The sequence below is a fragment of the Pyrgilauda ruficollis genome, unplaced genomic scaffold (assembly GCF_017590135.1).
Source record: "Pyrgilauda ruficollis isolate IOZ18807 unplaced genomic scaffold, ASM1759013v1 scaffold124, whole genome shotgun sequence".
Classification (NCBI taxonomy): Eukaryota; Metazoa; Chordata; class Aves; order Passeriformes; family Passeridae; genus Pyrgilauda; species Pyrgilauda ruficollis.
The window spans coordinates 1,307,695-1,320,680 of NW_024510766.1; the positions used below are offsets into that span (position 1 = coordinate 1,307,695).

General features: G+C 36.2%; 1 protein-coding gene across 4 annotated transcripts in view; it reads left to right on the forward strand.

Annotated features, from left to right (window-relative positions):
- CEP89 (centrosomal protein 89) overlaps window positions 1-12,986 on the forward strand; it is a 34,329-nt gene that overhangs the window by 4,477 nt on the left and 16,866 nt on the right. For all 4 annotated transcript variants that reach the window (XM_041490543.1, XM_041490542.1, XM_041490545.1 and 1 more), the window contains 12 exons: window positions 732-933; window positions 2,182-2,287; window positions 4,235-4,263; window positions 5,427-5,481; window positions 6,126-6,344; window positions 6,732-6,874; window positions 7,231-7,281; window positions 8,348-8,431; window positions 9,296-9,393; window positions 10,545-10,660; window positions 11,290-11,470; window positions 12,357-12,524. In XM_041490543.1, the coding sequence (XP_041346477.1) occupies window positions 814-933; window positions 2,182-2,287; window positions 4,235-4,263; window positions 5,427-5,481; window positions 6,126-6,344; window positions 6,732-6,874; window positions 7,231-7,281; window positions 8,348-8,431; window positions 9,296-9,393; window positions 10,545-10,660; window positions 11,290-11,470; window positions 12,357-12,524 (1,370 nt within the window). In that variant the 5' untranslated portion in view covers window positions 732-813. The remainder of the gene's footprint in view (window positions 1-731; window positions 934-2,181; window positions 2,288-4,234; window positions 4,264-5,426; window positions 5,482-6,125; window positions 6,345-6,731; window positions 6,875-7,230; window positions 7,282-8,347; window positions 8,432-9,295; window positions 9,394-10,544; window positions 10,661-11,289; window positions 11,471-12,356; window positions 12,525-12,986) is intronic.

Sequence of the window (12,986 nt, forward strand, 5' to 3'; positions counted from 1 at the left end):
AACTGCAGAGTTTCTGCTGCCTCTTGCTTGCTGTCCCGGGGGAGCCCACCGTGCTGCTCTGGCTTGCTGCTCTGAGGTTTCCTGCTAGAGCCCCTTTCGCTATCCAGAGGGGCACGGGACCGGCTGCCGCTGTGAGTTTGTAATGGAGGCGCCTTCTCCATCCCCTGTGCCGGCTGTGCCCGCCGCTGTCTGGGAGAGACGGCTGGACTGGCGCCACAGCGCCCCCTGCAGCCGCGGAGGAGTCGTGGCACCCGCGCTGCCGGCCGGGAGCCAGCAGCGCCCCTGCTGGCTGCAGCCAGAACTGCACGAGGGGAGGGCAGCCCAGGCTGGTGTGGGGTTTGGGGGTAAGGCTCCACAATTTCAATATTTAGCATTTGTTCTTTTTTTTTTTTCCCCCTCTGGTTCTGTGCCTTGCAGACACCCTTATTTTTTTGTTAATAAACAGGGGTTTTTCACTTTCACCCCCTGGTATCCGTTTCTCTCATTGGCGGAAGAAAAGGGGGTAATTGAAGCCCTTTCTCTTTAGAGGAAATGCTCATTCCAGGGTGTTTTCTCCAGAAATTTATCTCAAAAGCAAGACAACTACATTCCTTGTTTGCAGCTAACAGAAGCTTAGATATCTGTCTCTTTGGACTTGTGTATATTTTAAGACTGATGGTTCTACTTTGCTAGTGTGGGATTTTTTTGAAGAATTGGCAGTGCTGAAACAGGCATTAAATTGCTTTTTGCAGATCTAACTGGAAACTTGATGGTTGTGACGGATCTCCTCTACAGTCCCTGGAAATATCAGGCAATTATGGTGAAGATGAGGACATGGATACATATCTTTCAGATGCTGATAAAGAGGCAGAGTCCAGCTGTCAGAGTAATGACAAAAGGCAAGGAAGCTTTAGCAGCAATGCTGTTTATGCTGTTCCCTGCAAAACTAAAAAGGTAAGATTTTTAAATGCATTAGTTCTTTTACCATGTTTTAATGTATTAATGCATGTTAATATTTCAGATGCTTTGTATTCTCTTCTTATTCTTTAGACATGTATTCAATATTTATTTCACATGCTAATTTTTGTGTTTCATTTACTCTTACATGAGTTACGTAGGTTTGTTGGTTGTCACAGTCTCTCTCTGGTTATTAGGAGCACACTGGTATTTTATGTAATCATCATGCATAATTATCTTGTATATAATAATCATGAACAGTCTTGTAAAATGTCCAGTAATTTATATTGAGCATGGTACTTACATAGTAGAAGATTTGTTAAAAGCACTAGTAACTTCCTTGTTAAATGGTGAAAGCTTAGTTAATGGTTTGGTGTTGTGCTAATGAGCACAGACCTATATAGAAATGGGGAGATTCAGAATCAAACAAAATAAATTTACCTTTTCTTGAAGACCAGGTAATTTTTGTATGCTGTGATTTTGCATTGCTTAGCCAGCAATGAACTTAATACTCCTAAGGCACATTTAAAGTTAAATCAAAAATCATACAAAAATTTAACAGGAAGAAGTACCTGAGTAGGAAAAAGACAATAAAAGATCTCTTAAAAAATGCCTCTTCAAAAAAACCCAGCATCAGTAAAGTATGACCATCAGTCTGAGAATATACACCACAAATCCCAAAACATGAAAGAATCCATAAAACATCCCAAGGTGCAGTGACAGTAGCTGGTAAGAGGAGGGAAGGGGAAGAAAAAGAAAAAAGGGGCGGGGGTGAGTAGAATATGTGGAACACTGGTGTGTGATCAGTGGGGAAACCAGCAAAGATGATGTTAATTAATGGTTCATTGATCCCTCACAGCACTGATACAGTAGATAAATGGCTGATAATCAAGATCACATACGCCACAGCAAGCCAGGAAACACAGAATAATTTCATGGACTCTTGTAACCAAAGAAGGTGACAGAAAGTACTTGAACTAATCACTTCATACTTGTTAACCTCCTGTTGATCATTGTAAGGTTTAGATTTCATTTGCATGGAGCCCTAAACAACAGCAACAAAAGCTCCCCAAGAAAACAAGAGAAGAAACAAATCTTATAATTTAGTCTCTTAAAATATTAGTAAACAATTCTGAATGGGACTGGGACGTTAATACACTAAATGTGTCATACAGGTATCAAGGTACAAGAGCTAATTTAACAGTGATCTCATGATTTAGAGAGGTTTGTCCTATTTTTACATAGGAGGAGCTCCCACCATCTCCTATTCCTAATGCTGACAAGAAAGAGGTTTCTTCCCATGAAACTGAGTGTCAGGTGGTGGTGGATAAGTCAGGTGTGCAAACAGAAGGTAAGTAAACTTACTTTAAGTCAAAATGCCTTGCCTTTTAATTCCATTGGGGAAAAAATAATAAAATAAATGTAATACTATATTGTAATATTATACTCCTTTTTTAAAATGGCAGTTAAAGAAATGCTATTAAATACTTAGCAGCTTCTAATAGTTACAGAAAATTAAAAGCCTGCATAAGGAGGAAAGATTGGTTTATACTCACTGTGGAATGAACTGTCAGCCACTGTAAAATAAGGAGGTGGGGAGGAAGGTTTTGTGAACTCTTGCCTTGTAAAGTACAGTCATTCTCTACTATGCTTTTGTTGATATATGTGCCAGAAACAGTCAGGTTTGTAATCTGGAACTTTTTGGAGTTCTACTGTGTTCAAAGAAAAAAAAAAAAAGGAAAACATTTTTAATCAGTTATTTCACTTCTATGAAAAAATGTCTGAAAAACAGTAGTAAAAACCTCTTGGGATTTTTAATAATCAAATGGCATGATAGAGGTGTTGTTTATACCTTCTGCAAAAGTTGTATCATTGTTGGTGTCAGAGTGTTTCTTCAGAACAGAGAAATAAACATGGTCATCAGTCTCAGGCTATCAACCTAAGCACTGAATTGTTAAGCTTCACAAATAATTTTTTTTTCAATAAGTAATTTCATTAGATTAGGGATATTTGGGTTGTTACTGGATCTGTCCTTAGGCTATTTTCTTATAACAATAGAATATTGGAGAGAGAGAAATTATAACAATAGAGCAACACCAGTCTACTGGTATAGGAGTTTTCTTGCATAATTATCTTGTCTGTTATTTTCAAATCAGGAAAAGGGAAATAAGAATCAGTTTTGGAGCTGGAAAATGCAATTTTTACAGAGGATGGTTGTAGCAATGATGAATGAAAAATGCAGACTCCCCGTAGCAGCTGCAAAGGAAGATGGTTTATTGCAAAAAAGCAGGCCTTTTTATGCTGTATTCAGGGAGTAAACTCCTACCTGTTTCCATTCCCATGGAGCAGAACAAACATGCAGTGGCTGCCTGCCTCTGCTGTTCACATGTTCCTTTACCCCATCACCTTTTTGATGACACAGTGTCCACATGTACCCTGACCAGTCAGAATCCCAAACACAAGGTGGGCCCACACTGCTTACATGGCTTGTTTTCTGTTTACAGAACTTGTTTTTTAGGTTATGTGACTTGGTTTTTGCTATCCCCTTAGCTGAGGCTTTCCCAGAGTGCTTTCTGGTGAGCTGAAGTGACAGAAATGAACAGAAGTGAACAGAGGCCTGTCAGGCCCTTATTCTATAAGGTTTTTCATATCTCCCACAGATGGTAGCACTCTGTAGCTAGTGGATAGGAAAGAGAAAGCCCAACTGAGTCAATTTTGAAAAAATTGTGTCTTTCTAAATTTTATTCACATTGGATCCCAGCATTTTTCAGTATTATTTCAGTGGACTCTATTTATTTCTCTTTTATAGAGAACAATATTCAGAAAGAATGGCTGCTTTGATAAAACCATTTGGGAAGTGAAGGCATTAAACTGAAAAAATGTTTCTAATCCCTCTTCTACATAGTAACTGCTGTAGACCTTGAAAGCTGTCAGAATTACTCTTGTTTTGTTCAGAGATGCAGTAGGATTCGAGTCCAGTAAAATCAGTGACGATATTTCATTTGTTCTTCATTCAAATTCTAAACTTGTAACAGAAGCCAACAATACAGCTTCATTTCTTCTATACTTGCACCTATCCAGTGTGAGGTAAAGTGAGGTCTCACATCAGTGTCCTGATACACCATGAAAGAGTTAATGGAAATCTGTGATCTAATCTGTGGTTTGGCGAGGACTTTCTTACATTTATTTGCATGTATTAAATGTGTGCATACATATCCTTATGAACCCTTAGAGCTTATGCACTTAAAATAAGTTTTCTAAGTTCTAATTGACTGAAAGATCTGTTTTTCTTTAACAGAAAACCAAAATCTGGGCTTGAATTTAAAGGTAAGACTTTTATAAAGGTTGATTTTTGATGCATTTTGGAAAATAGGGTGTCATAAAAAGCTGATAGGTTTGCACTCACTTAAAACCAATTTATTGCCACTAGGGAATCTTTTTCTTTTGGAGTACAGGAGTGGCTAATCATTCCTTTTGAAAAAATGAAGCTGTATAGGTAAATAAGCCATACAAAAGTTGTTGTTGTATTTTTTTTTCTTATGTTGTCTGTTACTCATGTGAAAGAAACCGAGAATGAGAGACAACATGCAAGAGATAGCTCATACTGTTAATTTTCAAATTCTGAGCCTGACTTCACTGCATTTTTGTATAGTTTTCTATTTGAGCTGATCTGACTGCTTCCTTAAGCTTGAAAAGGAATACCCAAAAATTTAGTTTCTCAGATCAGCTTGCCAGAAGATTGTTTATGAAAATGGTTTCTTCTATTGTTATCACAACTTTTTTCTTAACCACGTTATCTTTTCCTTTGAAATTGTTCATGAGTTTTGTCTCCTTTAGTCACTGGTGTCACTCAGTATCATCAATGTGTTAAATTCCGTGACAGCATATCCTTATAAAACTTCACTGCTGTTTCATAAAAACATGGAGGAAGTATCTACATCACTTTCAGCTCAAGTAAATACATTAGCAGAAATGACACTGTAATGCTTTCCTGGTAAAAGAACCTTCTGAAAATGAAAAACAAAATACTTCTGGGGTTTTTTTCCAGCAAAGCAAGAACAAAGTTCTTCAGCTCTGAAAAACATTTTATATTTTAATTGATTTGCTGATACCCAGTTAGGGACTGTCATAATTGACTACTCTAAAGTCTTACTCTGTACAGACTAACAAGTGGGAAGAATGCCCTTCCTGTTTCTTCAAGAAGCTTTGTGTTTGTGACTTTTATGTCAGCTGGAAAAAAAAACTGTTTTGAGAACTGTATGTCCCTGACTACTGAAGATAATAATGAGTTTCAGATGTCCACAAGTGACTGATGGCAGTGATAATTGATAACATGATGTCTAGATTAGTAAATGCTAAGTTTTGTGTTATCAGCAGTGAATCCAACATTCAGTTTTGTTGATATAAAAGAAACTCCTTCAAAAATTTTATTTAAGTTCTTCAGCAGTGATGCTGTTAAAGCAGATTGTCTTTTTTTATTTCTCTGCTAGGAGGAAAAATTAGTAACTGAAAATCTGATACATGACAAACCTCCACCATCCCCAGGTACTTTGGATTATTCAATGACTTTGCTAGACATTTTCACTTTATTAATATGCATGTGTAAATGAAAATCAGTTTTACTGATGCAACAATATATCCAGAGTTTGGCAGATAATCTAAAAGTTTACTTTTGTAAGAATTGTTCAGTAACTTCTATTCAGTAACACTGAAGTTGTTCAGTGGGAAGGAATGTAAAGCTTTCATTGTATGGGTGATTAAAATTTGCAGGGATGAAGGATACTGACTTGTCCATGCAGGGCACAAACACTTTGCTCATTGCAGTGGGCATTTCAGATTTACCTCTCCAGTCACTGATGTTTGGGGGAGAAAGATCTGCTGACACTATCTTTTCCATTAAAAGATGATTTTAGAAGTTTGTAGTGTCTGAGAGAAAAGATGGGAACTTGCAGCCACTCCACAGCTCTCTTTCCAAATCCACTTTTAAAATTATTTCTTTATCAAGAAATAATTATTATTATTATTATTTTATTAATTATTTAAGGTCTTACCTTTTGGGAGCTGTGAGCTTAGATCTTACAAAATATCACTCATATATAATGTTAATATTAGAAAAAATGGTTTGTAATTTGCTGAAATCCTGTTCCAGTCTGGATAGTATTTAAATACCTTGTTCTGTGGCATTACAGATGTGTCTGTTCGGGCAAGGCAAGTATGGGAAAACATAAGCAAAGAAAAGTTCAGAGAGCTAAAACAAGAAAACTGGTCTCTGAACAAGGCATACCAAGCTCTGGCCCAGCAATTGGAGGGAACAAAACAGCACATGGAAGAACAGCAGTTAAAGCTGAAGAAACTAGAAGAAGAAAACAAAAGACTTAAAGAAGCTGTAGAGAACTCACATAGAGAAGGTGAGAGAAATGTACAAGCTATTCTGCAGTTATCTTGTTTCAATTTTTCTAATTTCTTACAACATTTTCCTTTAGCAGTAGGTTTCAAGTGATTGATTTAGGCAAGTATGCATGCAGAAGTAGTTTCCAAACAGTATTTTCTACATTTGTAGAAATTTTGTCAAGGAGTAAGTACATTATAAGAAAAAACAAATTTGCTTGTTGTTTGAAATATAGTGGATTTTTTTGCTAGTAGTTTTTAATGGGATTTTCCATACCAGTATTTTGAGAGAAGTTATTGGTTATTATTCTAGCTTATTTAATTTTTCTTTCATTACAGTTAACAAATTGTTGTGAACATTTCTTGAATTTTAATGGAACTTTCTTGTTGGATATTTGTTTTAACAGGGGAGGCAACAGAATTGCTTTCTCTCAGACAGCAAGCTCAAGAGCTGGTAGATGAAAATGATGCTTTGAAAACAATGGTCCATCGTTTAAATGTAGAATTAAGTCGCTATCAAACTAAATTCAGGTCATTGTCCCAAGAAGAGGTGAGAATCTTGGTTATCAAGGCACTTTCTACTGAAATGTCCCATTGTCTGTTTTTTAATCTTTTGAGTTTTTATGACTGTTTTCTCCAGATTTGCCATAAAGTCTATAAATTGCACAGGCTTTTACTGAAATTTAAAATAATTCAAAATAAGCCTCTATCATTAAGTCTAATATTAAGAATTCAGTATTATTATGTATCAGTAACATACTGAAATTCAGTTTTATTGGGTGTGTGTTACATATGCAACACATGTAATAAGCTTGTTTGGGGTGATAACTGTGACTGCAGGGGACAGTTGCTGGTGCTTCAAAAAGCAGGAAATAATGTCAATATCTTTTAAAATATTTATTCTAGAATGCAAAGCTGAAAAGCTTACCCATGGAAGGACCACGACCACCATGGCTGGTAAGTCAAATAACATTTGCACTTAACTGTTCATTCCTCTCTAAATAAAGAAGTAGAATTTCTTTACTGAAATCAAAGTATTCAGCTATTACTCTGCTGAACTATCACATACTAATCGAATATTATAAACATTTCTTTTGTGGTAGAAAAATATGTGTGGCAGAACTTTGTAATGAATGTGTGCAGTTCCAGTTGAATGTACAATAAGCTACAAACTGCACATAGTCACCAACTTTGAACTATTGAAAAGTATTGTTACACTGAGAATCATAAATGCCATCTTCACTTAGAATTGTCTAGCATTTAGTCTGCTTCAAGGTCTTCCAAGGTCTGTTGCTTAATTGGTAATCTTAATTGGTAATCTTTTGCTGTTACTTTTTTTGTCATAATACTAAATGAAAACAGAATATTTCTGATTGTAGGAGTGGTCATGGATCCAGTAGTAGCCTATAAATTTCTGACAAGGAGAAGACAAATAGTCCATGAAAGGGAATGCATTTGTAATATGTAAAAACATTTCTTCTTGAAATACTAAACAGATCTTATATTTTCCTTCCTCACTGTTACTGAGAACTATACAGAATGGGAAAGTTCTCCTGCTCTGTCTCTGTAGCCAAAATAGCCAATAATCACATATGAATGTATTTAGTATTAAAGATGCAGATTTGAGAGTGTAAAAATTTCCTTCCCACTTCCTAATGAATCTGGGATAATTTTTTTAGCAGTAGTGTTCACTATAGTGTTTGAATCTTGTTTTGTATTTATTTGCATCCATATTCTCTGTGTTGCATATAGTGATAAGTTAAAGCTGCTTTTAGAAGAAAGCTGCAAGTGAAGCATGCAGTCTTTTCCTTTCCAAAGCTTGCTCCTAACGCAGTGCTGTGAAGTGTTTCTGCATATGGTGGTCTGTGTCCTTGTATAAGTTCTGCACTTTAATCTGCAAGTCATACATGAAACCCCTTTAACAGCTTTTGAAACCAATGATCTATAGCTGAAGTAAAAACTACAGATTAAATTATGGCTTGTAATTAATATTCATGTATTTATTTTTTAATTTTCTTTTAAGCTGGATATGAAGTATTTGTCACCTCTTCTGTTGGCATATGAAGATAGAATTAGAGAAAAGGAAGATTTTATTCTTGAACATGAGGCAAGTTGCCATTTAGAAAAAATGCAGCAATAAATTACTGAATTTTTTAAAGGGATTTGCCAATAATGTTCTCTGCCTAAAGTTTAGAGCAACTTTGTTTCACTTTTCCATGCATAATTATTGTGCTGTCTTATCCTACTTGACTTGCTTGTTTTTGTCAGCCTGTTCACATTAAGGGGCATGCACTACACTGAGATATGTAAGATGTGCTCTAAAAATGGAACAAACCATAAAGTAGTCAGTGGTATAAAGAATTTTTGTCATTCATGATGGGAACTCAGTGCTCTTGCAGCTGCTTGAGGGTTTTGTGGTAGAAGAATACTTCTAGGTATTAAAAGATTGGGTACTCTTTTTGCTTTTTAGAAGTATTTTTTATCACTGAATCTTTGAAAAATAGCTATTTGCTTCAGAGTACAACTTCCCTAGGTTTTGAAAGTAAGTGTATTTCCTTCAAAAAATTCAGCCATAAAATAAGCAGAAAACACCAAGGGTTTTTTATATTACTGTAAATTCACGGTGTTGTCTTACCATATTCAAATCCATGTTACTTCTACTGAAAATGGATAGTATCATCCACTAATTTCCAGAATTCAGCTTTTTAAACCTATCTTCTAAGGGTCTACAGCTTGCAAAAATGGGGCACATATCAGTATTATTTTTAATCAAGTATTACAAGATTAGTGAAACAATTTAGAAATCAAATATGCACACCTGAATTAGAGATGAGTGAGTAGTGAGATAATATTCTATTACAACAAGAACTAGAAGGCAGCTAAGCATGTGTACTTATAAAATTTTTTCTGGATATAAAAATTAAAGCAAAATAATTGTACAGAATTTTATATGAAATACTTTATCTTCCAGGAAGACATGAAGAATTTTAAAGCACAAGTTGAAGAGTTGGTGAAGGAGAATGAAGATTTGCATGGGCAATTAAATAACTTCATTACCCCTACAGAATGGCAAGTTATATTACTAGGAATTAATTTCAAAGTTAAAAATTATTTTGCTTATTTTATGCAAACTTTAAAAATTACAGATTTTAAGGAAAATTTTTTTTGTCTTCAAACACTGTTTTTCTGAAGAATTAATAGCATCACAACTGTCATGTTGGAACAATGCTGATCTTCAATGCCTGGAGTAATTTTGGAGTAAAGATTAAGTATGAATGTGGAGTTTTGCACTGGAAGCCCATGTAACTCTGTCCTAGATATTGCAGGTTACATGCCTTTACAGTGTGCCAATGACATCAGTTTTCCACTAATGCAAAATAGCATTGGAATGTGGCATTAGAAGAATTTGGTGTTTTTGTGAAGTGAAACATTGCAAATGAAGTTAAGTGAGACAGTGCATAATGAAGTTAAGTAGTTGTTGGAGGTTAGCATTTTATTTTTTCCTTTTTAAAATTTTTTTTCTCCCATTTGTTGCCTAAGAGATGGCAATGATGATGCTTGGGAGACAGGAGATGTGCTGGGAGGAGGAGGAGGAGGAGTGCAGCTGACTCTGGTCTCTTAGCTGCGGGGCTTTCCCTCGGGAAGTGCAGACACCTGGAGATTTTGGCTGGGGTTCAGGGGCTGGGCTCAGCTCCTCACTCTCAGATCTGAGTGCACAGGGCTGGTTGTGGTGCCAGACCTGCTCCCAGAGGATTCGCTGCCACCGCGGAGCTTTCATCCTGCTCTGATTGCACACACTGTGGGTGAGCTTCTGCTCACAAGGAGGCTGGAACAGGTTTGGGAACAGCATCCACTATGAGTGAACATAAAAATTCTTCCTGCACCCATGGCACAGGTAGGAGTTGCATGCAAGGGCTCAGATGACACCATGTCTACATGAGGAGGACTGGAAGAGAGAGCATGCAGCATAATCTTAAGTCTTTCTGCAGATTCACCCAGTGGCATAGACTTACTTTCAATGAGGCAGAAATACAGGTGTTTGTATCTGTATAGATTTGGTTACCTCAGGTCCTGATATTGCTTTCAATAAGGATTTTTAATCTATTTTTAAAGAGGTTCAAATATGATTCTGTAGATTTACACTGTTGGCAATCAGTTTTGTTTGTTCTTTAGACATAACATCTGAGTTATATTGTTTTAAAAGCCAGTTATCATTGCAGGCAGCTGCTGCAAACTCAGGCCAAGCTGGTCTTGGAAGAAAATGGAGTGTTGATGGAGCAACTCAAAATTCAACAAGCTAAAGCAAAAGACAGTCACAGGCAGCATGTTCAAGAAGGTAAAAGGGCTTGAGTTGCTAGTCATCTGAACTACACTAAAGATGGTACTGTAGGTTTTGATTTTTGTAGGGTTTTTGTTTGTTTTCTGTTGTCCTTCTTTTGTTTCTGCAAGCTTGGCAGTGTTTTGGTTTTGGTTGGCTGGGGATGTTTTTGCAACTTCATATATGTCTAAGAAGCATCCTTGAAGTAGGTAAAGTTATAGGAGATCAAGCTCTGCTTATCAAATGATGCTTTTAAAAAAAAGTTATTATCACCTGTTGACACTATAAAAAATACTCCATTTTGACTTCTTCTGAAAAAGTGAGAACTGTTAACCAGCAATACAGTTATTTGCATAATTGAAGAGCACTTCAAACTGAATCAGAATTTTTCAGAGTAAAATGACATTTCAGCGAGCTTATAGCCTTGAAAAGAAGTACTCTTGAAGTTTCTGCACTATTCCAAAACAAGTTGCTTGAGACAGCAAAAAGTCAAGTCCAAACTGTTAAAACACAAACTGACAAATGCTCTGTTGCATAACGTTGTAAACAACTAGGAATTAATGTAGTAATGGTTTTGTTGAAGTTTCACTCAGTGGTTGAATTAGTTCTGCTATAAACAGTTGACTCTTTTTTCCTCTTTCCAAAAGCTTCAAAGTTGACCAAACAAATAGTAGCCTTAGAAGATAAGAAAAAGAGTCAAGAGGAAGAAATAACAGAGTACCAGAAGCAGCTAGCAGCTCTGTGTTCTACATGTGAGGAGCTGAAAGCCAAAGTGGATAGCAGAATAACAGCAGAGGAACACTTGGCTGTGGTGAATGACTTAAAAAGGTATGAGTTTACATATGGTGCACAGAGAAAAATTGGTGCAAAGCATGCACATGACCAGAGCTGCACACGTAGCACTCTGTAGGCAGGAGGCCAGTGGAAACTTATGCTGGTAATCCAGGAAGGTAAGTACCAAAGCACAAAGAAAGAGAAAGAAGTATTTTAAAAATACTGTCTTAGTTTTTAGAGACATTTAAAATTACAAAATCCCAGTTCTAGAAACATGGCTGGAATTTTTTTTACCACAGAGTACCTACTGCTAATTATAACATCTGGAATAGTAGAAGAGGAGGCATTAAACATACCATTTTTGTCAAATCTATTTGCTTCTATCAGTACTATATGTAAAATGTTCTCATTCTTGTGTTCCCATCTTTGGAACATGTCTAAGGAATCCAGGAATTCTGAGCTAGAAGTTCTAAGTTTCTTCATTTGATACAATATGGAAATTACATGAAACATCACAACTCAGAAGTGCTGCTGTGCAGCATAACCTGCAGAGTAATGTTTCTGTGAAGACATTCCATACATTTGTATGCTTTCAAGCCTTTGGATAGTGCAGGTTACTGTTTCATGGGACAGTGCCATCCTGAGAAATCCTCAGACCTTGTATTTTGCTGTTGATAGTAATTTATTTGAGAAAAAAAGAAACATGAAGGGATTACATCTGGACTACATTTTTTTTATAATTTAAATAAAGTGCAGTCAGAAGGAATTACTTGAATAATTTGATATGAGATTTTAATACCTCTGTGATGTCATCAGTGAACACTGAGCTTTCTCAATGTATCTTATTTCATAACTTCAACATGGGTATCTTCCTGTAACTTAGCATTTTAGTGATGTAGATCTGTACATGATGCCTCTTCTACACTGCTGGTTTTTGCAGCTGTTTACAGCAGGAGCAGGAGAAAAAACGCTCTGAGGTGGAAGCTGTAATGGGAAAAATAGCATCACTGCAAACTGAAAACAAGAAACTGCTCCTAGAGAAAAATAACTTCATGGCTGACAAGAAGATCCTGGAAACTGAGATGCAGATGACTCAAAAGACAAACAGGTCTTATCACAGTCTCATTTTCTTGTATATAAATACTTTTATTTCTAAAAACAACAGAAATATCTGTAAAAATATTGTCTGACTTCCCATAATGTGTATTTTCTACCTACTGCAAAGAAAAAGCCATGTTACCTAAACACGTTTGTCATGTCTACAGGCCTGGTTGTCAAGTTTTGCTAACCTTTGTATGTTTTCATGCTCACTTTTCTGTGTCTAAGTGCAAATTAAGAATAATCTTTAATAGTTAGTAGTTAGCTGTAGCAATTAATCATTAGGTGTACTTACCTGAAAACAAGATGAGTAGACATACCCTATTTGCAGTTAGATAAGGATAAGACTTACACTATTTGCAGATCTTCTCACGCACCTGGTTGCTTAGAAAGGAGTTCACAATATTTTAAAAAGACAGGATTATTGTTCTGTATCTTAAGAAACAGGAGCTTGTAGCCATTGCACAAACTG